Below are 25,282 nucleotides of genomic sequence, written 5' to 3'. Positions count from 1 at the left end.
TATCTTCAAAAAGTGTTTTCTTTATTTTAACCCCCAAAAAGTCCAAAATTAACAACATTCAAAAACATACTTAGCAGGCCCGTAAAAGAGGTCAACTAAATATAACGCTACGAAAAGTAATTTCCAGAAACTTAACCAAAACAAAGTGAGACACAACTTAACTCACAAACTGACCTAATTAGAAAGATGCATGAGGGTAGCTTTTATAATGATTTGGCCAAACCATTTACACACAATAGGGGGAAAACAAAAACATACTAATATTAACTAAGCACAGAATAACCTAACTAAACCTAAAACACCCCTGCTCCTGGTAAGCCCATGGTTGGTCCTGCTGAGCAGGCATTTTGTTCCCAGAGTCCTCAGCCTTTTTGCCCAGACAGGAAACAGCCACCGCCCAAACCCAGGGAACTCAAAGAAAGAGAAACATAATTAATATAACAAAACATTTTAGAAAAACCACACGATGCTATGTGCACGCCTCGTAATATCAGTGTTAGGTTTAACCAAGTGATCAACAGTGTTGGGGAGTAACGGAATACATGTACCGCCGTTACATACAAAATATGAGTAACTGTATTCCGTTACAGTTACCGTTTAAAAAGGTGGTATTTAGAATACAGTTACTTTGTTGAAATAAATGGATTACATGGCGGTACTTCCCTGTTTCATATTGTGGCGGGTCAGGACTGTTTGGGTTTTGTTTGACAGCTGTGATGTTCTGTTGTTCCAGGCGGCAGCGTTACGGTTGCCATCGTTACAGGGTGAGGCTCTCTCTCTGCTTGTTTTCTGGGTGAGAGAGCGCCTTTTTGTTGTTGTTGTGCTAAGCTAATAGGCAGAATGCTACAGGAAGAATGTAGCCTCATGGGCAGTGTAGTCCGTGCTGCAGGGAGAATGGACTGCCATACCTGTTATGTGTCTGTGAGCGCGAGGAGGGAGAAAAAGGAAAAGTACAAGCTGTCACGGAGCAGAAACGGGAGCTGGAAGCATGTAAATATAATAATAACCACTGCAGCCAAGAAGAGTGTCTGACGAGCCCAGTTGTAAGTAAGGGCTTTGGAGTTGACTCGACTGTTCGTGTTTTCCTCCAAAAACAATAAGTTCCGTTGGAGCAGTCTTTCAACTCCTCTTTCTGTCTCTCGCCAGCAAAGTTGACCCACACAACAAAGTAAAGCTATTTTTCGGCTACGTGCCTGACACAGAACCCACCGTATTAGTCAGAGGTCCCTTTACTACGGTCCGGAGCCGCGGACCTTCAGTAACAGTAATAAATCACAGCAATAGCACATTCATGTAGTTGTAAACAGCATGATAATATATTAAGTAATCCAAAGTATTCAGAATACGTTACTCTCATTGAGTAACGTATACGTTACAGAATACATTTTGGGGCATGTATTCTGTAATCTGTAATGGAATACATTTTAAAAGTAACCTTCCCAACACTGATGATTAATGAATTATATTAATGAAGAAAACTGCAAAACAAACTAATAAAGTGGAAAAATGGACTGATTTACCCCTGTGTGGCTGATGCCATCACAGGAAGAAGGCGGTCATGTCGTATGAATCACATTTTCGTTTGCATCATGTGGATGGTTGGGTGCCTGTGCGCTTCTTACTGGGTAAAAAATAAGACCAGGATGCACAACAACGAGTTTCTCTGTATCAGGATTTGCATCTCGGTGCAGATACGTCAGCACACCTTTAGGCGACTAGTGAGTCTATTCCGCCAGGATAATGTTAGACAGATAGTCATAATGTTATGTCTGATCGGTGAAAGCACCAGTCAATTTTCATAGTTTTTTTTTTTTTGAGTTTTAGTTCCAGTTTTATTTTAATCCTTATTTGTGTTTTGGGTACTTTTCTTGTCTGTCTTTCTTTCTCTTTTTGTGTGTTTGTGTGTGTGTGTCCTTTCTGGGTCTCAGTTATCTGCTCTCCCTGTTTTATTTTGGTAAATACTTTTCTTTGTGCCTCATCCTGTCTTTGTTCTTTTCCTGTCCTTGTGATGGCCTGCTCTGCTGTGAACTGTTTGTGCTCACCCTGGCCTCCCTTGCGTAAATTTATTCTTTGTGCTTTCCTCCAGTCTTGATCAACTAGCCAGTTTTTCCCACTTCCTGTTTAGTGGTTTCTCTGAGTTTCTCGTTCAGACTGGCTTGGTTATATCTTCAGTTTGATATTCTGCTTCTCCCCTTTTGTTCATCTGTATGTTTAATCAAGTGATTACAACCTCACTTCCCTGAACTATAAAAAAAGTGATTTTAGTTTAAGTTCATTGAATAGAAGTAGGATTGTGATTGCTTTGTGTGTGCTCTAAGGAAGCCTATTCAACAGTTTTCTTTAGTCTGATTCTCCACAGAGTCAGTGGAAGTTCTGATAGAGACCCCCCATCCCCATAATTTATTGCAATCATGTGCCTTTCATTTTAGCTGAAAGGGTTGATTCCTGCCAAGCAGGGGTGCAGTGTTTCTGGAAATAATCAGCCGAGAGGAGAGGTTATAAAACTGTTAGACAGTTTAAGTCACCCTGACCAGACTGGAGTTAATGAGGATATAGAAGGTGTGTGTGTGAACCTGAAAAGCTCCTTGTAAAGTGAACCTGTTAGGCATTCATTATTTATCGTGATCAAGCGTTGCCATGGGTCTCCGTCTACTTAGGAGGACTTCACGAGTTTGGCACCAGGCCTTGAGTGTCAGTTTCTACTGCCAAGTGTTTCTGAGACAGCCTGAAACAAAGAGCCCAGACTCAGAAATACAGAGTTATTTCCTGGGAATATAAATGGAGAAACTGACACATTGTTCCAAATCTAAAGTCAGTGCAAGGGATGGAAGATGCAAAACATGTCACTGACACATGACAAGAGAAAACACCAGACTATCACAGAGCCAACACAAAGAGACAGACAACCATTTGCCCTCACATTTACACCTCTAGGAAATTTAGGATCAATAATTATCCCAACTCCACTAACTGCTTGTCTTTGAACTGTGGGAGGATCCCAGAGGACCCGGACAGAATTCACGCAGATACATGGGAGGAACATGCAAACTCATCTGAGGTGACTGTGTTAAGTACTGCACCACTGTGCTGCTTTTCCCATTTGTGTACTAAACATTCTTACACCATACACAATATAAACAAAATCTCTACCGTGGTTAAAAGTTTGCAAGAACCGAAACTGCTTGGATAAAAGTGAAGACAGTTTGGATAAATGCAATGGAAAAATAACAGCACTCATGAAAATGCTAAGTGACACCTCGGTTTGGAGCAGCTTCTCAGGCTGACTTCATTTAAGGCGTTCTTCACTGATTCATTTTGCACTTCTATTAAACTGGAGGGCTCACAAGAGACCACTTAAAACAAGAATGAGTTTTGCCTCCATCTCTGTGCGGGGACGCTTTGGCTGTCTATATACAGAATGTATATTAATAATATTATTATTGTTATCATTACCATTAAGTGAAGATTTGTCCTGCTGGTGATGCTAAATAAAAGGGCTAGGGATCACCAGGGTTATTAGGGTTTGTCTTATGGATATCTGGTAGTTGTTGACACAGTTTAGTTTGAAGTTCTTAGAAAATATAAGAAGAGTCTCACTGCTTTGCACCCACTCAAAACCACTTTGGACATTTATTTGAGCAGTAATTTTGAAGCATTATCTAAATGAACCTTAATTAAATTACATTTTAATGGAGACATAAAAAGTACATTTGTACAATCACCAGTTCAATCTGATAAATGCAGCTTCAAACCTGCTGACTTTGCTTCAAATTTAGGTTTAACAAGCTTTCCTATTTTAACTTGTACTTTCACCCTTGTATTTGCTGTTTTAGCACAGATTTCAGTTTGATTTTCTTTCAGTGGCATCTTTCTCTCTCTTATAACATCCCAGGCCAAACCCTGCCAGATAAAAGAAACAGTTCTCACCTTCTGATGGAGGTAGCATGGCATAAAGGAGTGGTTCCAAGGGCTTGGCGAAGAGCAGGAGGTATTCTGATCCCTAAGGAGAAGAACTTCTCATCCATCAGCCACTTTCGTCAGTTTAGCCTGCTGAATGTAGAGGGAAAGATCTTCTTCAGTGTCTTGGTCAAAGACTATCTACTTTCTTGCAAAGAAATAACTATGCTGACAGATCAGTGCAGAAGGCCAGCATCCGGGGCTTCTTGGGATGTCTGGAGCATGCCACCGTCATCTGGCACCAGATTCAAACTGCCAAGAAAGAACGAAGAGACCTTCATCTGGCCTTTTGATCAGTTCTGCATGAGATCTTGTGGATGGCCTTCAACTATTTCAGTGTACCAAACAACATCACAGGACTGGTCAAGACCTATTTTCAGGATTTATAGTTTTGTGTGAGAGCTGAGAACACCACCACAGCCTGGCAGCATCTGGGAATTGGAGTTATGGCAGGCTGCACGATTTCTCTTCTGGCATTTATCATGACAATGGAGTTGGTCATGCGGGCATCTTGGTGGGTAGCGGGAGATGAGAGACTCAGTAGTGGCCTTCATCTTCCTCCCATTAGAGTCTACATGGATGACATGACCATCATTACGAAAACAAAACCATGTACTAGGTGATTGCTATAAGCTCCGGGAAAACATCGAATGGGCAAGAATGGAGTTTAAGCCAAGTAAATCTCACAGCATCTCCATCATAAAAGGAAAACTGACAGCCGAGCAATTCTATATCAGTGGAGAACCAATTCCAACAGTCTTAGAGAAGTCCATCAAGAGCCTGGGACAGTGGTATAATGCAGATGTGGCAACTTGAACAACTAAGGCAGAACATGGCTAACGACCTCAAGCGGATTAACAACACTGCACTCTGAGGGAAACTGAAGCGCTGGTGCTTCCAGTTTGGGTTATTACCCAGACTACTGTGGCCGTTGACAGTGTACGAGGTCTCACTCAGTCATGCCAATCAACTAAAGAGGCTAATGAGCTCCTACGATAAGAAGTGGCTCAGACTTCCCAAATTCCTCAGCAGAGTTGGAATCTACAGTGAATGGATACTGTCATTGCCTATCCCTAAATTGAGGCTTGAGATCACACTCACGGAATTCCGGGACCCAATAGTGAGAGGCACTGCTCCCACCCTAGCAACAGGGAGGAAGTGGACCCCAGCCACAGCTGTGCCACGGGCCAAATCTGCTCTTCGCCATTGTGACGTGGTGGGTCACGTCCAACTTGGCAGAAGAGGATTTGGTCTTGGAGCAGTAACACCTCTGTGGCAACAGGCATCTGTAACCGAACGTCAAAAAATGGTGGTGGAGGAGGTGCGTCGACAGGAGGAAACAGTAAGACATGCCAGAGCCATAGCGCTGGCCAAGCAGGGTCGCTGGATGAATTGGGAGAGTGTTGAAAAGAGGAAACTCACATGGAGTGAAATCTGGGGAATGGAGTCCAATAGGCTAAGTTTCATCATCCGAGCGACATACGATGTGCTACCTTCCCCAATAAATCTGCAGCTGTGGTTTGGAAAGGACCCATCTTGCACCCTGTGTACAGTCACAGCAACATTTAAGCACATCTTGGTTGGTTGTAGGACTAGCCTTACTCAGGGCAGATACACATGGAGACACAATCAGGTCCTCAGGTGTCTAGCTGAGAAAATTGAGAGCAAGATAAAATCCATCAACGCTCAACCTTTCATGAACCAAGAGGAGCGTCAGTATTCATCAGCATTTGTCTGGGAGGGGGACAAGCTGAGGACTAGCCCTTCAACCTCACTGAAGGTTGCCAGGGATTGGCAGATGCAAGTGGACTTGGATCAGAGGCAAATTTTTCCCACAGAGATCGTAAGAACTACTCTGCGACCAGACCGCGTCCTTAGGTCTAACTCCCAAAAATTTGTGTACGTAACTGAGCTGATGGTACCATGGGAGGAAGCAATTGAAGAAGCATTTGAGCGTAAGACACTGCGCTATGCCAACTTGGCAGCTGAGGCAGAGGACAGAGGCTGGAAGATCAAAGTGTGCCCGGTGGAAGTGGGGTGCAGGTGCTTTGTTGCCAGTACAACAGCAAACCTGTTTATAGAGTTTGGGATCAGAGGACAGGCACGACAGCAGGCTATAAGAGAATTAGCTAACACTGCTGAGAGGACCAGTCACTGGTTATGGCTAAAGAGGGCTGACATCACTTGGGTAGCTAAGGCAGTCTGCTAACCGTGAGACAACCCGTGGTGGGCCTGCCTCAGGAGAGGGTGTCAAAAGGGTAGAAAACCTAACAGTAGAAGTTTTGCTGGTTGACTGATACAGCTGGCTAAGAGCCTACTGGGAGCTGTGCAGTTCATGAAAGTGAAACCTAAAGGAGGAATGAAAGAGAAAAAAAGAAAAAGAAAAAAATGTTCTGCTCTTCTCCCCTCTGCTCTTCTTCCCTTTTCTGGGAGGCAGTGGGGAGGTAGAGCGCACAGCCCGATCCGGCGGGGAGGTGCGGGATGCCAGGCACTCTCTGCTCTCTTCTATTTTGTCTCTTTTGTCTTACTTCTCTCTATTACCTTTTCTATTCCTTTGAAGAAGTGAGGCTCCATAAATATTAGAGAGGTAAGTATTATTTCTCAGTTGCGGTGAATTGATAGAAGAAAATAAATTGTAGAAAACTAAACAGAAGAAAGTAGAAGAGAAATAACAATTTAAAAGTTTATTTTAAATTGACACACTGACACACTCTGGGGCTTGATCAACCCTGGCAGGGCCTCCTTGGATGAGGGTGTCTAGTGATAACACCCGATGAATCCAAGGTCCACTACTGACGATGTGTCCCAAATTTTAATATGATAATGTAGACCAGATCTCTAATCCCTAAACCTAACCAAGGAGGGTAAAAAATGGTGGATTAGCCTGGGGATAAAAGACCAAAACACCCTGTGAAGTTGAGGCACACAATGATGTGTCTCGCTGGTAAAGTTTGTGGAACTTTTCAGAACAGAGCCTAAAGGAGAGAGCACGAGTTAACAAAGAAAGTCGATAACGCTGATGTCACCCCTATTATTGCTGACGGGGTCTTTATGTTTTCTGAGGATAGCTAGCATAAAGAAAGCATCATAATGTGGAAGTGTCTTTGTAGTACCCAGCAAACATACTACAAAGCCACACCAGGTCACGGTGATAGTGTACCATGGGGCACATAGTATGGGCTTGGGACCCATCTGGGGCTCCAGCCATGTTTGCTTGGTATAGCTGGTCTCAGTTAGCACACAACACAGATTGCTCATGGTTTAACTTTGCTCATGTTTCACCAACACCATTTAAAACCAGTGTATTGTATTTAAGTTCTAGTTGTTTGTTTTGATAGATCATCACAGTATTTTGACAGGAATGTTCTCTTCACACAGGAGAGTGATGGGCAGGTGGATGTGGCTGCAGTTACAGGCTTATAAAGAAGATCGGCCTATGCTTCTCAGAGTGGGAAGTCTGACATAGAGACTCACAGCTATTCAAAATAACTTTTATCCAACAACAAAGTCAGAGAATTGAACAGCAACGTGTGTAACCTGTACAACATTGATACTGATGGTTTTATTTTTGCCCTGCATTAGTAGGTTTTTCATGAATATTGTGGGGTTTTTTAAATATGTATGTAGGTTTGCCTTCCTTGGTGAAATATATATTTATGTATCTTTTACTGATTTCAGATGAAGATTATTTTCCCCTTTATCCCCATTGTTTCTTTAGTCCTTTTCACTATTGACAACGAGTCAATTTGGAGCCCAAGTTAAAGATTGAATCCTTTATAATTTGATCTGAGGGTGCATGTGTGGTTCTCCAAAGAAAGAAAAAACACACTGGTTCATCATTCAGTTCGCAGTAATGACTCCGTAAGAAAAGTCTTACAGCTTTCTCATAAAGTGTCAGCTGTTTCTCCTTCAGTCAAGCTGAAAATACAGCCTCAACGGCAGTTGCAAAAGCTTCATTCACCAGCAGGAATTTATTTTTTTAAGTTCTGGTCTTTCAGTGCTTTATTGACAGTGTTTTTAGTCTGAAGCTGACTCTGCTTCCTCTCTGGAGGTCAGCTGTGTGACATCTGGCTGCATCATGTGTCAGACACAGACACACTGTCTCCTTGGGACAGTTGTGCACAGCTTTTGTCCTTTTTGGAGAACCGGCTTACTTTTGAGAACCAGATGTTATGTAACAAAATTTGTGCTTTTCACAGTGAAGCATCTTACTGCTGCTTTTGATCGTTCGTTGATACTTTATATTTGTGATTCTGACTCTGAACCAGAGTTTTGTAATAATAGGTGTGTTGGGCCACTCTTGTTTTTCTAGTGGAAACGACTGAAACAGCTTAATTTGGGTATCAAACCTAATAAGCAACACTTTGAATAAATAGACATCTCACTGTGCCTTTCAAAGACAGATTACTATACACAATTAACAAAGGATTTAGAATAAAAAGAAACTCCCACACAATATTTTTTTTTTACAAAACAAAAGTGCAAGACCAATGTGTTTCTTTCTTTGCTGAAGAATCTTCCAGCAACATCCAGTTTCTCCTGTTCACTGTTTGTATAACTGAATGAGGTATGTGCAAACATTAAGGAAGTTATGTTGGTTGTAGCTTAATGTTTACTGACAACTGACACTGAGGTTTTCCCTGTCTGGATAGCTAATACATTTTCCAAAATGTAACCTTTCTTTTGAGACTTATGGCTCTGTATCCCTTCCATGAGATGATTTTCCTGTTGTGTTTTGTGATGCAATTCTCCACTAAGCTTTGAGACAAATAAAAATAGGTTAAAGGTTTTGGCTTAACTTCATAATCACGTCTTTGTCTCTCTCTGTGTAACTTTTTCAAACTTTTAAACAGATTGCAGGACAATAAATAACTTTTCTTTAGAGCAGCCTGTTAACCCTCTCAGGCCCAAATTAAGTTTTTTGTTGCTAATGCACAACCAAGTCCTGCAGTGGTACTTCTGAGTAAAAAAAAACTCATTAAATATGTATGTGGGGTAATCAGGTTGTTAGTTTTTAACTGTTGCAAATCTGCAACTTCTGCCTGGAGAGGGTTAAGGGTCTTTCATGATCACTGGGCAGAATCCTTAAGCAAACAAAAGTCATGCCCACATGACTTATTCCACATCAGACACATAACTTTTTAAGTTGTTGTTTTTGTTCCAAACACCTTTTATTCTTTGGCCCAGAAAAAAGTTAATCATTTCAGCGCTCAGTTAAATGTGTGCTGCATCCATGTGAATGATCTGAAAAGACTTCTCACCCGAAAGCGACAGACCTACAACAATGATTCAGCACTTAGGACTCCTGGTAGGTGACAGTTAAAACTATTTTTATGTTTACATTATGTTTTTTGAATTGTGAATGGCTAGCTCAAGCATATAAATGAAAGGAAAACTTCTTTTTTTTGATATTTAAATGACTGCTGTATATGGAGAATTGACACAATCCATAAAAATAATTGAACATACAGACTGACAGATGTAAGTTTAGGGAAATGTGGTATTGAAAAATTAAAATTTGATTATTTAGCATGATTGACGTTAAACAAAATGTACCTACATTTTCCATAAAAACATTTCTTGATTTCTTTAAAAACATTTTTACAGGTAGCTTATCCTGTTGTATTTGCTGCCATTTTTGTGTGTGGTATCGGTGGGACATTTCATTATGGATACAGCGTGTCTGTGATGACCTCCCCCTCTGTTGTAAGTGAGATACTTTACTAAATTAAAATACAGACAACCTTAAGCTGTATTTTCAGCATGCATAGACAAGTCTATACCTGTTCACCTTGTTGTAGTTTATAAAGGAGCTGGTGAAGCAAACATGCGTGCAAAGATACGGTCTCTCCCTGGAGCCATGGCAGCTCTCGCTCATCTGGTCCTTCACAGTGTCCATTTTCTGCATTGGGGGTTTACTGGGGTCGCTAACAGCTGGTTCACTGGCGTCAAAATTTGGCAGGTTGGTGTACATGAGCATAAAAATTCCATATTCTGTTTAGCTATTAACATGGCACTGTCAAAGACATGCATAAATAGATGTTCTGCGTTGGCCTCAGGCTCTAAGTCTCTGTTTTCCTGTCCCATAGAAAGCGATGCCTTTTGTTAAACACCTTTGTGGCTATACTTGGCAGCGTGTTGATGCTCTTGAGTAAAACAGCCATGTCCTTTGAGATGATCATGGCAGGACGATTTTTCTTTGGCATTAATTCAGGTAACCTTTTGAGCAAACTCACTGGAGCTAGTTTCCCGGCTGTCCAAACTGTCACCTCATTGAATCTGGTCAGATTGTGTATGTGTGTTGTTGATTTTTCCTGTTACTTTAGGAGCCAGTCTTGCAGTTTATCCAATGTACGTCATGGAAATCGCTCCTCGGAAGCTGAAAGGGATTGTTGGCATGTTCATTGGTTCCTTCATGTCTTTGGGGAAGTTCTCTGGCCAACTGCTGGGGATCAGGTGAGGTAGCCTACATGTGAAAACGAAAGTATCTCACAGTCCTGTGAAAAACTAAGTACATCTCGTGATTCTAACACCTTCAGCAGAAATAACCAGAAGTAATCATTTTCTGTATAACATCATCATTCTCTCATTGTGGAGGAAATTTGGCTCACTCTTCTTCACAGCACTGCTTTGGGCATTCATTTAGCTTTCTTAAGAGCTCACCACAGCATTTCAGTCAGGTCTTAATTTTGACTGAGTCACTGCAGCCAATGCAACAGGACTGCAAAGGGTCAGATCATGTGGTATTACAATGTGGGACATATTCACATATTTGTAGACATTTTTTTGTGGATTGGTAAATTTCATCTGGCCATTTCTCTGTAAGATGCTCTTTTGACTTGTTACCGTTAGCCTAATTAGATGCAAAATGTTCCTTCAACTCCTTAGTAAAACTTAATTTCCCAGCCTTTCATTGCACATTCCCAGCTTTTTTGAGCTGTCTTGTTGCCATGAAATTCATCATGAGCTAATATTTTACATGAAATTTTAAACAACATATCTTTTCTATTTTGAACAAAATCTGAAATTTGAAAATCATTTGCATTCAGCTTTTATTTGCATTCTACACAACATCACTACTTTAAGGTTTTTATAGTATTTAACTGTATTTCTGAAAAACAGTCCTTTATGGTTCGTATTATTTGCAATTGCAAAAAAAGGAAAAAGAACAAAAAAGTGATAGTTGCAGGGATGGATGGCCACACTTCAAAGGCAGTGGAGGAGGCTAAAGTGATGTGGGAGTGGAGGGAACAGGGTTGGATGGTACATCAGGGACATTTGAGTGAACATGACTGCGCAGGTCCCGCTTCAGTTTCAGGCCCCAGTCCGCGAGATCTTCAACGCACACCTCCGGCAGAGCTTCAACAGCATTCCGAGGGAGACTGGGGACATTGAGTCCGAATGGACCATGTTCAGCGTCTCCATTGCCGAAGCTGCTGCATTGAGCTGCGGCCGCAAGGTGGTTGGTGCCTGCCGTGGTGGTAATCCCCGAACCAAATGGTGGACACCAGAGGTGAAGGGAGCCACCAGGCTGAAGAAGGAGTCCTATCGGGCTTGGTTAGCCTGTGGGTGTCACGGTTTGCGGGGCAAGCCGTGTGGATTTGTAGTAAGGACCCAAAAGGCGGCAGCTCTGGTGCAGGTGAGTGTTTATTTACAGGGGTGTAAGTACAAACAGCGATGGCGACAAAACATGAAACCGGAAACCTAAACTGGGTAAACTAATAAGACAAACCAGAATGAGGATGCAGGGAGGTCCGGAGAAATACATACGAGGAGACGCAGGGAGACCAAGGGGAAACAACACAGACGAACCAGCGATTACTAAGACAGAAAATACAACTTAAATACACTCAGAACACAGGGAGATTATACACAGGTGGGAGACACAGCTGGGAGTGATTAACATGACGAGACCAGGGAGGCAAACTGAAAACACTCACATAAGACGCAGACCTTCACAATAAAACAGGAACACACGGGGGGAACAGGGTAAACACCAATTAGAGAACAGAACCAAAATCGCGAAGAGAAAACACAAAACGCTGGGTCAAAAGGACCCAGGATCATGACAGTACCCCCCCCCCCTCAAAGGCTGGCTCCAGACAGCCCAACAAGAAACAAAACAGCCAGAAAAAACAGAAAACAACCCGACCAGGGCGGGCGGCGGGTGCCCAGGAAGGAGGGCTCGAAGCAAAACAAAACCGGAGCACCAGAAGGCCAAAAGACAAAAACAAAAAACGAGCCCAAAACCAAAAGAAACGAAGCACACCAGAACACAGGAAAAAACAGAGCCCAAAACAGAAGAGTTCAGGGGGCCGACAGCACAGGAGTCCAAAACAGTTCAGGGGTCCGACCGTGCAGACGGCAACGGCGGCCACTCAGGCGATGGCGGTCCGGGGGCCGGCCGTGCGGAAGGCAACGGCGGCCACTCAGGCGATGGCGGTCCGGGGGCCGGCCGTGCGGAAGGCAACGGCGGCCACTCAGGCGATGGTGATCCGGACCAGGCGAGGCTGCAGAGGCTGGACCAGGCGAGGCTGAAGACTCGGATGAAGCTGGACCAGGCGAGGCTGAAGACTCGGATGAAGCTGGACCAGGCGAGGCTGAAGACTCGGATGAAGCTGGACCAGGCGAGGCTGAAGACTCGGATGAGGCTGGACCAGGCGAGGATGAAGGCTCTGAGGCTGGACCAGACGAGGCTGAAGGCTCTGAGGCTGGACCAGACGAGGCTGAAGGCTCTGAGGCTGGACCAGACGAGGCTGAAGGCTCTGAGGCTGGACCAGACGAGGATGATGATGATGCTGCAGCCGGCGAGGATGATGATGATGCTGCAGCCGGCGAGGATGATGATGATGCTGCAGCAGGTGGCTGGACGGGCTCCTCGGGCCCTCCAGCTGAGACAGGTGGCTGAACGGGCCCCTTGGACCCTCCAGCAGAAGCCATCACAAAGCCAGCAGGCATGGAGTCCTCTGGCAGACATGAACGCAATGGGTGCTGTGCTGAGCACTGGCCCTGCTCAGACAGCACTGACACGGAGTTGTTCTCTGAGGGCTGCTTAATCTTCAGGGGTCCAGAATCAGCTGGGGACTGAGACCTAGCCTCTGGGGAAGCCCTGGAGTGCAGAACGGTGCTTGAAGCAGCTAAAGCGCGAGAAACTCCCTGACTGGACCTTAAATCTTCTCCCTGCATGGAGTGAATGAGTGGAACCGGTACTGCTGGAGCCAGAGCTACGGGTAGCGGAGGCACTGGAGCTACTGGGGCCTGCGCTACAGGCGGCACTGGAGCTACTGAGGCCTGCGCTACAGGCGGCACTGGAGCTACTGGGGCCTGCGCTACAGGCGGCACTGGAGCTACTGGGGCCTGCGCTACAGGCGGCACTGGAGCTACTGGGGCCTGCGCTACAGGCGGCACTGGAGACTGAACTGAGGGTGGCACTGGAGACTGAACTGAGGGTGGCACTGGAGACTGAACTGAGGGTGGCACTGGAGACTGAACTGAGGGTGGCACTGGAGACTGAACTGAAAGGAGCACTGGCTGCGGGGGAGCTAACTGAGCTGAGAGTGGCTGCGGGGGAGCTAACTGAGCTGAGAGTGGCTGCGGGGGAGCTAACCGAGCTGAGAGTGGCTGCGGGGGAGCTAACCGAGCTGAGAGTGGCTGCGGGGGAGCTAACCGAGCTGAGAGTGGCTGCGGGGGAGCTAACCGAGCTGAGAGTGGCTGCGGGGGAGCTAACTGAGCTGCCGGTAGCTGCACAGGCGATAAGCAGCTCGCGTTGACATCCGCCACACAAAACGCAGCCCCTGAATGAACAGTCATGCAGTCTGAAAATGAAAAAGAGTCCTCACTCACCACAGCCGGTGATTTAGAAGCCCGAACGTACGGCTGTGGGGTGGCGCGCTTGCGGCGCGATCGGCGTTTCCTCCCCGCAGACGGCTCCGACGGGCCGGGCAAGATCACATCCGGCGAGTCGGGCAGCGAGGCAGGAGTGGCTGAGAGAAGGTGAGGTGTGTGCCGGAGAAAAGCCTGTATGGTCGGAGGAAGTGAATTCAGTAGCCATGGCAGGCCGGAAAAGAGACGTTGTAGCCGACCTTCCACGGCGCGGCGAAGCTCGTACGGAGGATTCTCCAGCCACAGCCCGAGGAGGATCTCCACATTGTAGCCGATGTCATCCTGGAGCTCCTCGGACGGATTGACTGCCGCTGGGTCCATGGTGGCTGGTTCGTTCTGTCACGGTTTGCGGGGCAAGCCGTGTGGATTTGTAGTAAGGACCCAAAAGGCGGCAGCTCTGGTGCAGGTGAGTGTTTATTTACAGGGGTGTAAGTACAAACAGCGGTGGCGACAAAACATGAAACCGGAAACCTAAACTGGGTAAACTAATAAGACAAACCAGAATGAGGATGCAGGGAGGTCCGGAGAAATACATACGGGGAGACGCAGGGAGACCGAGGGGAAACAACACAGACGAACCAGCGATTACTAAGACAGAAAATACAACTTAAATACACTCAGAACACAGGGAGATTACACACAGGTGGGAGACACAGCTGGGAGTGATTAACATGACGAGACCAGGGAGGCAAACTGAAAACACTCACATAAGACGCAGACCTTCACAATAAAACAGGAACACACGGGGGGAACAGGGTAAACACCAATTAGAGAACAGAACCAAAATCGTGAAGAGAAAACACAAAACGACCCAGGATCATGACAGTGGGACTCCGGAGGCAGCCGACAGGTATCGACAGGCCAAGCGGAATGCGGCTCGGGCAGTGGCTGAAGCAAAAACTCGGGTGTGGGAGGAGTTCGGAGAGGCCATGGAAAAAGACTTTCGGGCTGCCTCGAAGAGATTCTGGCAAACCGTCAGACGTCTCAGGAGGGGAAAGCGGTGCTCTACCTGCACTGTGTATAGTGCTGGCGGAGCGCTGCTGACGTCGACTGAGAAAATTGTCAGGCGGTGGAAGGAATACTTCGAAGACCTCCTTAATCCCACTGACACGTCTTCCGAGGAGGAAGCAGAGTCTGGGGATGAGGGGAATGACCCGCCAATTTCCGGGGGCGAGGTCACTGAGGCAGTTAAACAACTCCTTGGTGGCAGAGCCCCTGGTGTTGATGAGGTCCGCCCCGAGTTCCTGAAGGCTCTGGACGTTGTAGGGCTGTCCTGGTTGACACGCCTCTGCAATGTTGCGTGGAGATCAGGGGCAGTACCTGTGGACTGGCAGACCGGGGTGGTGGTCCCCATCTTCAAGAAAGGGGACCGGAGGGTGTGTTCCAACTACAGGGGGATCACACTCCTCAGCCTCCCTGGGAAAGTCTATGCCAGGGTGCTGGAGAGGAGAGTTCGTCCGTTAGTCGAACCTCGGATACAGGAGGAACAATGCGGTTTTCGTCCTGGTCGCGGAACACTGGACCAGCTCTTTATCCTCTCCAGGATACTTGAGGGTGCATGGGAGTTTGCCCAACCAGTCTACATGTGTTTTGTGGACTTGGAGAAGGCATTCGACCGTGTCCCTCGGGGTGTCCTGTGGGAGGTGTTGCGGGAATATGGGGTGTCTGGCCCATTGCTACGGGCCATTCGATCCCTATACAACCGTTGCAAGAGCTTGGTTCGCATTGCCGGCAATAAGTTGGACTCGTTCCCGGTGGGTGATGGGCTCCGCCAGGGCTGCCCTTTGTCTCCGGTTCTGTTCATAATTTTTATGGACAGGATTTCTAGGCGCAGCCAAGTGGCGGAGGGCTTTCGCTTTGGTGGCCTCAGAATCTCATCTCTGATTTTTGCAGATGATGTGGTTCTGTTGGCTTCATCGGGTGAGGGCCTCCAGCTCGCACTGGAGCGGTTCGCAGCCGAGTGTGAAGCAGCGGGAATGAGGATCAGCACCTCCAAATCTGAGGCCATGGTTCTCAGCCGGAAAAGGGTGGAGTGCCCACTCCGGGTCGGGGATGAGTTCCTGCCCCAAGTGAAGGAGTTCAAGTATCTCGGGGTCTTGTTCGCGAGTGATGGGAGAAGGGAGCCGGAGATCGACAGACGGATTGGGGCTGCAGCTGCAGTAATGCAGACGCTGCACCGGTCCGTCGTGGTAAAGAGGGAGCTGAGTGTAAAAGCGAAGCTCTCAATTTACCGGTCAATCTACGTCCCTACCCTCACCTATGGCCACGAGCTGTGGGTAGTGACCGAAAGAACGAGATCGCGGATACAAGCGGCAGAAATGAGCTTCCTCCGAAGGGTGGCTGGCCTCTCCCTTAGAGATAGGGTGAGAAGTTCGGCCATCCGGGAGGGGCTCAGAGTAGAGCAGCTGCTGCTCCACATCGAAAGGAGCCAGCTGAGGTGGTTCGGGCATCTGACAAGGATGCCCCCTGGGCGCCTCCTGGGTGAGGTGTTCCAGGCATGTCCCACTGGGAGGAGGCCCCGGGGCAGACCCAGGACACGCTGGAGAGATTATATCTCTCGGCTGGCCTGGGAACGCCTTGGTATTCCCCCGGATAAGCTGGAGGAGGTGGCTGGGGAGAGGGAGGTCTGGGCCTCTTTGCTTAGGCTGCTGCCCCCGCGACCCGGCCCCGGACAAAGCGGATGAAAATGGATGGATGGATTATTTGCAATTTATTTAAGTGCAATTTATTGCACTTTGTTACCATGTATGAAAGAATTATATGCAAAAATCTTTGTCCCTTTAAAACTTTTCATAACTGTGTTTTTGGAAGCATGTTGCTATTTTAGATATTAACCTGTGATAACTTGACTATTGATGTTATACTTGCAGTGAGTTACTTGGTACAGAGAAGCTGTGGCCCTGGCTGCTTGGTTTCATCGGTTTCACTGGGTTGTTTCAACTCATCACCCTGTTCTTCCTGCCAGAATCTCCCAGCTTCCTGTTGCTGGACAGAGGAGACCAACGAACCTGTGAAAAAGGTGTACAAAAACATTTTTAGCCTTAGGGGATTTTTTTTACTTAGTGACTGTTAACTTACCATTTAAATCTCATGTTTTTTCATGCCACCTTAGCTTTAAAGCAGCTTTGGGGCAATAAGGACTACAGCAGAGAGATCGAGGAGATGCTGGAGGAGAAAGCTGCCCTGCAGAGTGTCCGCAGCTGCTCAGTGTTGGAGCTGATTCAGAACAAAACGATCCGCTGGCAGCTGATCACTGTCGCTGTAACTTTCACCTCAGTGCAGCTCTGTGGCATCAATGCTGTGAGTGTATATGCTAGAAAGAGAGGAGTCTTTCTTTCACCAGTCTCTGTAATCTCCTTTTTTAGATTATGTTCTTTCAAAAAATCCTGTAATGTCTAAATATAATAAAATGTAATAAATACATAACTAACAATAACAGTGAAATATTCAGCAGGAAAACTGGCCAGTTTCAGTAAAATGAATAGAAACATTACACAGTTTCTTATCTGTGTATGTTTAACTTCTCTACAGGTGTACTTTTATTCTTTTGATGTGTTTCGTGCGGCGGGAATCCCAGAAGAAAAGTTACGATACACTGCCTTGGGGACAGGGCTCTGTGAATTTTCTACTGTTGTATCCTGTGTAAGTACTCTTTCACTGATATCCAATCATGTTTGTATCCAATAAAAAACGGACTGTCCAGCAAAATATAGGTGCTCAGCTCAAGAACGACAAACTTTAAAGGACAAAAAGTAGTGCAGCACAATGACTGATCCAAAGGTGTTTACTTGTGCAAACAGACTAGCATTTCAGCAGGTGGAGCCAGAGTGGACAAAAACTAACAAGGGCAACTTGTGTCCTATGACTCATCGTCATTTCTTTGTTCAGACTTCTGTTGAAATGTTAGTCACTTAGCACAAGCCAATTTTAGGGAAACTTTGTGTTTAACATCCTGTAAACACTCTATCATTAATGTTTGTTTTATTTACTTCCTGCTGATGTATCAAATCATTTAAGGGAAAAAACGTCTGGAGGTCTCACCAGTGATGTAAATGCCTTGTGGCAGCTGTTTTCATGTGTAATCGTAGCTCCCCCATGTGGCTGTTTAATTAATTGTTTAATTTTAATTCTGTGCAAAACATTTACAGCAGCAGGCTAAATCTGTTCTCATGTTGCAGTTCATGATTATTAACAGAACAGGAAAAACGGCCCTGCTCTTCAGAGGCTACGCAGGAATGTCTGTGACACTAGTTTTCCTCACCATCACTTTGTACCTGCAAGTAAGTCACTGCAAAACTAACCACTTTTAAAAATATATTTATATATACACTACCAGTCAAATGTTTTAGGACACATTATTTTTTTTCCATTTTTTAATTGAAAATTACGCTGTTTAATGTCTCATTACACCCTGAAATGAAAGCATAGTACAAATAAGCTGTTGGAGTTAAAAGAGAAATCATGGAATCAATTTATAGACAAAAATGTATTCTAAAGTTTTGATTTATCAAAGTAGCCAGCTTTGGCAGATATAACAGCTGAACACACCCGTGGCATTTTTTCTGCAATAGAAATCCAATATTCTTCAGGAAGTTCTTCCCATATCTTTTGCAGAAGTTCCCATAAATGTGTGACACTTGTAGATTGCTTTGCTTTCACTCTTCTTTCCAGTTCATCCCAAACCAGCTTGATGGGGTTTCAGTCTGGAGCCTGTGCTGGCCTCTCCATGTTTTCAAGCTAATTATCTCATTCTTTTTTTCCTGAGGTAGTTCTGGTAAAGCTTGGACTTATCTTTTGGGTCATTATCTTGCTGTAGGATAAACCTCAACTAGGCGCATACCCGAGGGTGTTGCTTGGGGCTGCAGAAAGCTGTGGTAGCCGTTTTGGTTCAGGGTCCCTTTCACTCTCACCATCAAATTTCCTTCCCCACATTTGACAGTTGATACCACACACTGTGAAACCATCCTTTCGCCTACTCGAAAGGGTAGTTATGATGGGAAGATTTCAAATTTTGATTAGTCCATAATACCTTTTTCCAGTCTTCAGTAGTGCAATGGCAGTGTTTCATGGCCCAGGCAAGCCTTTTGTCTTATTCTGATTATTCTTAGCAATGGCTTTCTTATTGCTACTTGTCCTGTTAAACCTGCTCAAAGTCTTCTCTTCACAGTTGAAACTGGGACTTGCTTATTACGACCTCTATTAAGCTGTGCTTGAAACTGTTGTCCTGTGAGCCGCCTATCACGCAAACTGTTAACTCTCAGAAACTCGTCCTCTGATTCAGTTGTGGCTTTGGGTCTGCCAGAGCTCTTCCCGTCTGAGTTTCTGAGTGCCTTTTGATGTCGAAGGAAACTGTACTCACTGACACCTTTACTTTCTTTGCAATTTCTCTGTAGGAAAGACCTACATTTTTAGGTGCTATGATGGTCTGTCTCTCTTCCATTTTTCTCGCCATTTTTGTAGCCACACACTTTCTGTAGTACAATACTGTTCAACTGATGCTCACGAGGGCATGGTACCACAGTGTGTTCCAGCACTGCTTTTATGCAGACAGAGGGGCCAGTAAGTAATCCAGAAAAGTTGCAATTAGTAGCACCAGCTTTCAATGGTTGATCAACCTCCATTGCTGAACGACAGCTTTAAATTGTTAACCCATTTTGTGTTCCCCGAAAAAGACCTTTTTTAAATAATTTTGAAATGTATATTATTTTTTAGTTTTGGGTAAACTTACCTTCACAAAAAAAAAAAAAAACATCTGGCAGTTGACCACTTACCTTTGTACCATTTCAAACTATTCACTGGACTTGAATGACTTGAATTGTGATAAATGACTGGAAAAATTGGGGTGTTCTGAAACCTTTGACAGATAGTATATACATCTGCATATTTGAATAAATAAACAAACTTAAACCCTTTTGTTTTCCTCAGAGTCAGGTCTCCTGGATGCCGTACTGCAGCATGGTCCTTATTTTCCTCTGTATAGTCTTTTTTGCCATTGGTCCAGGTACGTTTCTCTCTCAAGCTAATATTTCTAAAGACTGTAAAATTAACACCAAGAAGTTTTTCTTTTTGACCAAACAATGAGGAGATCTTATTGTAGCATGTACATTTTCCCCAAAGTTGGAGTTACACCTAGTCTTCCAGGGGAACTCTTTGCTCAGCCTTTCAGATCGGCTGCGTACACAATCTCTTGCAGCCTCAACTGGTTAGTCCTGTTTGTGGTTGGGATGGTCTTCCCCATCCTAGTGGTAAGTATGTTAAAAGTATGTAAAATGTGGCATATTTTTAAGATCATTTGAAATGTGTCAAGCACAAGGACTGACAAATTGCCTCCAAATGCTTTATTTCCAGGAGAAACTGGATTACTTTTGCTTTCTCATTTTTCTGTTTTCTTGCTTCATCTGTGGGCTTTATATGAAGTTCAACGTCCCCGAAATCAAAAATAAGACACCGCTGGAGATCGCTGCAGAATTTGATAAGATGCATTGCAAACCCAAAAGAGAAGACGTGACTGAGAAGTACGCCAATAGAATCATATCATACGAAACCAAACTGTGATTAGATTTATTTAAAAAAATGAAAATATGCTGTTAAATGTGCAGCTTGAATTAGTCACTGTATGTCAGACAGACAGGATATGAATGACGTTAATAAATATTTAGGATTAAACTGGTCATCAAGGACATAGCACAGAGGTTTTTTTTGTTTTTGTTTTTTTTACTGATGAAGGACATTCACACTGCACCAAAATAACTGTGTAATACAAAAAACAAATAAATGACAGAAAAGTCATTTTATCTACTATAAAAACGTATTCTTTTTTTCTTTTTCTTTCTTTACAATGGATACGCAGTAAGATAAAAAACAAACAAACAAAAAATTAAATATAAAATAGGACATTTTCTGTCAATGAATAATTTATTTCTGTTTTCATACCTGAACTTTTTTTGTAATTTTTAACATTTCTGTCAAACATTTTCTTACAGTTTATACCCGAACTTTCTTTCATTTACTACAACAGTATAGTATATGGCGTAGAAAAACTGAGCTGTGCTGTTGTAACTGCACTTCTTTTTCTTATGTTAAGATGTCTTAGGGATTCAGTGTGTAGTTAAATGTCTTTACACAGACAGAAAGGAGAGTTTCACTGGTCCAGCCCACTTATGATCAAAGTGGGCTGCATATGGCCCATGACCCATATTGTGAGTTTGACATTACTGACACGTTATAGATCTTTCACTCTTGTTTGATTATTAAAAAAATGATTTTAAAGTGAGTTGTAGCAGCATTTTTTTCTATTTGCGTTTTCTTACTTTACTCTAAAACTTTAATATCAGACCTTAAAATATTGTTGTGTTTGCTCTTGTGCTTTTTGCTATAAGCTATGATTTTTAATTTCTCCTCAAATGTGGTAAATCAACCATAAATTACACAATAATATTTAACTCGTCTGAAACATGATGCATTTCTATAGTTGAAACTGCTCCACAGTCTTTTTCCATCCTGACCAGTTGTATCACTGGAGTGCCGTTTAAATACTGATGACGTTTTTCCACCTGTGTGACACTATATATAGAAAAAGAGGGTTGGTTATGTCACGGTGGTGTGTCATGCAGATAAGTCCCAGCCCAAAGGGACTTACAGTACAGCACATAGAGAAACAACCGCACTACACAAACCACAAATGTACAAAACATGAGTTTTACAAATAATATTTGCTACAAAACAAACAAAAAAAACCCAAAAACTGCGAAGCTCAAGTTTGATGTAAGTTACTAAAAGGTGAAGAGATTTAAAAGCATACTTGAAAACGCATTTTCTTATTTTTCTTAAAGGGGCAATGCAGTTTAACATATATGGAGCATGAGACAGATGTGCAGCACACACTCAGAAAAATAAAGGTGCCAACTGGAACCAAAAGTGGTTCTTTAGACTGATGCCATAGAAGAACCTTTTTTGGTGCCACAAAGAACCTTTCAAACAATGGTTCTTTGAAGAACCATTTCTTTCAGTGGTTCATTGAAGAACCTTTAAAGGTGCCCCAAAGAACCATCAAGAAGGGGCACCTTTAATGGTTTTTCAAAGAACCTTTTTAAAAATGGTTCTTTAAAGAACCATTTTTAAAAAGGTCCTTCAAATGGTTCTTTAAAAGAACCATTTTAAAGAACCTTTTTTGAGTGGTTCTTTAAAAAAACCATTTTAAATCTTTCAAAATAAAATGCATCATAAATTGAATTTGAGTAGGGTAAAATAAATACGAGCACAGCATAGACATATATTAATGGTTTATTGTCATTTTGTAGTTACCAAAAGACAAAAAGGCATTTTAACCCTCAGCACAACATCACTACTAATACATGTCACATATTAGTGTTTTAAAAAGTAATAATTAAATATATTGGCTATACTATAAATAAATATATATATAAATACTATATCTACAGATAACACAACAAATAATACATGTATTGTTTAATTAATAAAACATCAGAAAGTGATAAAACACATTAGAAATAGCAATAGCTTCATAACAGACCAATAAATCAACACATTTTCATCAGCAGATATTTGCATGTTCAGTAAAAACATTTCAACAACAAGTTTATGATTAAAATGATCAATGAACTTCAGCCTTACGCTATGTAATGTACTTTTCATGTTGTACTCATGGTCCTTTGTTAGTCCAGTTTAGGACAATGTCTCTGACGTATGTTTCATATCAAATATATGTCATATCAAAACAAGCCCACACCTGCAGTTGTTTCAGTTTTTCACTGGTGTTTCCTGTCAGCTGGTCAACCTCACTCAGGCGGACATCCATATCAGCCAACCAAATGACAAGTTCCTCCCTTTGTGCTTCAAATCCCTCCCACTCTGAGACAAGGAGCTGAAAGAGAGAGAAAAGAGTCAATTATAAAGAAGAGAGAAAAGTGAAACCCTCCTCAGAAGGTCTGACTCGCATACCTGCAGTTGACCTGTGATGGACTCCAGTTTGGCGTTCACGTCATCCCTTGTCGATGCCAACAGCCGAGTCTGCAGGGTGCCCTGGAAGAGCTGAGTTAATGTTCGACTCCTCCTGGTCAGGCTCTCCAGCTGGATGACCCGAGGTCTCCCCTCTCGCCGCTGCCTCTGAACGCACAAACACAAATTGCATCTGAAGCAGGAGGTGCAGATTTTTTTTGCTATTCTTTTCTAAATCCAGGCTAGATCACGTGGAGGTATTTGGAAAATTGTTTTGGCCAGTGGACGACTGTTGTCTTGCAGAAAGTCAAACCAAACATATGCGATACACAATCAATTCACAAGAACACATTGTAAAAAATAAGTCCAGTTCTTGCCTGATTTCAAGTGAAAGCTGCATCAAAACAGGGTAAAATGAGTGTTTGCAGCAAATGTGAGCACAAAGCCTCACTTTGTACAAGCCTGCTATTACAGTTCTCCTCTATGCAGACGACTTTCCTGTTTTCAAGGCACAACTTGGATCTGCTGTACGAATCTTATGGATACACACTAAATGAAATAATAGTGTGCATGACTCCAGATTCTGATCCCTCATCCTAATATGGTCCCAACATAGCAACAGCAATAATGCAAATGTTGAGGCTTCAAAATACAAAGTCCATAAACCAATGGCTGACATGGGTTTTATCATAAGGGTGATAAATATACAGATTTCAGTCTGTCTTAGAGATTTGATGTTCATTTACCTGCAGATGCACTATACGTACCTGCTCCATGGTTTTTCACAACATTTTGCACATCACTATTTAATACAGGAAGTAGGTGAACTAAAACATGTCATCGTTCTTTGTGAGAGGACCATATTAATGAAACAAACCTCAATGACATCATAGGGATCCCTAAAGATGCTCCTGCTGCTTCTCTTCCTCCTCATCCAAAGCTTCCTTCTCCTTGTCCTCAACTTCCATCCAATTGTAATTCAATCTAATTGTGTTTCTGCCCCTCCTCTTCCTCATTTTGTTGGAGCTGTGAACACAGTTAATGTGAATCTGGATTAATTTGTGCAAACAAGAAAAATCTACAGCTTTTTGGTCAGAGGTGCTCTTGTGATTTAAGCCGGGTAGAGTAGATTTATGTGTTGATGCTGCCTGCTTCAGCTCTGGCTGCTGAGTGATATTTACACCCTGGCTGGATTACAAACTTTAACCATGTGCTGAACTTTGGCCCAGCGTTGATACCTCTTGTTAGTATAACGACCTCTTCTTAGCTTGTATGTATGATGTATGATGGTGGATAAATTAAATATACAAAAAAATTTAACTATATTACAAAAGAACATCTATCTTGGAAACATCAAATGACCGGAGCATAACTTGTCAACTAGTCCGAAACTAAGTTATGCAGGAACAGTCAAAGACACACCTTCTCATGTTTGAAACCATTGTTTGAAAGGTTCTTTGTGGCACCAAAACAGGTTCTTCTATGGCATCAGTCTAAAGAACCACTTTCTATTCATTTCTATATAATTCGATTAGACAATGAAGAGTTATCTAATCTAATTATTCATTCAAAACTCTTATGCATAGCTGTATTTTATACAGCTCATACAGAATTCAAAGTACAGGTTCATGTGAGTATTTAATGTACGGCTCAGATCTACAGAATTTCAGAGTTTCTAGAGCAGACACAGAGCTCACAACAGGCTTCAGGCGCCATTTTAGTGACTTTAACAATATATTAAATTTTAATTTCGGTCTAGCTGACATTAGGTTATGTACGCAGCACGCAATTGAACCACATATTTTAGAAGCCAAAGGTTCAAATTAGCTGGGAGCACCTTCACTTAATTATAACAGTGGTTTTGTTAGGAAAACAGTTTCTGTATACCGGATACTAAATTGCGCTGACCTCAACGGCTAACGTATCTAGCTAATCGCTACTGTTAGCACAACATTAACAGCAAGCTACAATGACGAGTAACAAAAACAAAACAGTAATAAGGTTTTAATGGAAATGTTTTACCTTTTCTAACAGTCCCAGAATCCACAGCTTCAAAGTCCAGCAGGTACTGAAGACTGTTATCCGTTTCGCTGTCACCGTCCGTGAGTTTTTTTCCCCGAAAGGTCAAGGCCCGCCGCTCGCACACTCTGTCTGCGCATGCGCATCCCAACGACTGACCCCCTCCGTTCGCTCCCGGGAGGTTATAGTATGACGTGTTCTGACGTCACTCTCTCTCCCTGTCATTTATTTGGCTCGAAACACATATTAACAAATTGCTCAGTGATGAACAACTACTCAGATCATTTACCTAAGCTGTGCTTTGTCAAAACGAAGTGTGTGTTCATTACACTGACATTCTGTTCTGCAATTGTTATTTACTTGTATCTTATAATTTGACTTTACATACTGCTGGGTGGTTTGTAAAGTTTACAATAACTAGTATTATCATTATGCTGTATTTTCAAAAATATATAATAATCTCAAA

The 25,282-nt window shown here is 43.4% G+C and overlaps 2 protein-coding genes across 2 annotated transcripts; one reads left to right on the top strand and one right to left on the bottom strand.

Annotated features, from left to right (window-relative positions):
- The first annotated feature begins 9,162 nt into the window (after positions 1 to 9,162).
- Positions 9,163 to 21,108, top strand: slc2a11l (solute carrier family 2 member 11, like). The gene is made up of 12 exons (XM_076886441.1): positions 9,163 to 9,269; positions 9,569 to 9,663; positions 9,759 to 9,919; positions 10,047 to 10,171; positions 10,284 to 10,413; positions 16,710 to 16,858; positions 16,952 to 17,139; positions 17,371 to 17,481; positions 18,018 to 18,119; positions 19,765 to 19,840; positions 19,957 to 20,084; positions 20,188 to 21,108. Exons 1-12 carry the CDS (start codon positions 9,242 to 9,244, stop codon positions 20,392 to 20,394), a joined length of 1,500 nt encoding a protein of 499 aa, XP_076742556.1. The 5' UTR covers positions 9,163 to 9,241; the 3' UTR covers positions 20,395 to 21,108.
- A 996-nt stretch (positions 21,109 to 22,104) lies between these two features.
- Positions 22,105 to 24,984, bottom strand: LOC143419501 (uncharacterized). The gene is made up of 4 exons (XM_076886440.1): positions 24,820 to 24,984; positions 23,675 to 23,823; positions 22,801 to 22,965; positions 22,105 to 22,723 (listed from the first exon to the last, which is right to left on the bottom strand). The coding sequence occupies exons 2-4, from the start codon at positions 23,729 to 23,731 to the stop codon at positions 22,556 to 22,558; spliced, it is 390 nt and encodes a 129-aa protein (XP_076742555.1). The 5' UTR covers positions 23,732 to 23,823; positions 24,820 to 24,984; the 3' UTR covers positions 22,105 to 22,555.
- Between the last annotated feature and the right edge of the window lie 298 nt (positions 24,985 to 25,282).

The sequence above is a fragment of the Maylandia zebra genome, linkage group LG7, assembly GCF_041146795.1.
Source record: "Maylandia zebra isolate NMK-2024a linkage group LG7, Mzebra_GT3a, whole genome shotgun sequence".
Lineage (NCBI taxonomy): Eukaryota > Metazoa > Chordata > Actinopteri > Cichliformes > Cichlidae > Maylandia > Maylandia zebra.
Note: the sequence above shows the minus strand (reverse complement) of the source record. Positions and strands in the feature narration are given on the sequence as shown.

What these genes read in the sequence shown, in the direction of transcription:
- slc2a11l (XM_076886441.1), top strand. Translation starts at nt 9,242, where the DNA reads ATGATTCAGCACTTAGGACTCCTGGTAG. An exon ending in GGCCAACTGCTGGGGATCAG is followed by an intron (nt 10,414 to 16,709) that starts GTGAGGTAGCCT and finishes TTATACTTGCAG; the next exon opens with TGAGTTACTTGGTACAGAGA. An exon ending in CTTTTTTGCCATTGGTCCAG is followed by an intron (nt 19,841 to 19,956) that starts GTACGTTTCTCT and finishes TTTTCCCCAAAG; the next exon opens with TTGGAGTTACACCTAGTCTT.
- LOC143419501 (XM_076886440.1), bottom strand. Translation starts at nt 23,731, where the DNA reads ATGAGGAGGAAGAGAAGCAGCAGGAGCATCTTTAGGGATCCCTATGAT. An exon ending in ATCCCTATGATGTCATTGAG is followed by an intron (nt 22,966 to 23,674) that starts GTTTGTTTCATT and finishes TTGTGCGTTCAG; the next exon opens with AGGCAGCGGCGAGAGGGGAG. An exon ending in CCATCACAGGTCAACTGCAG is followed by an intron (nt 22,724 to 22,800) that starts GTATGCGAGTCA and finishes TCTCTCTTTCAG; the next exon opens with CTCCTTGTCTCAGAGTGGGA.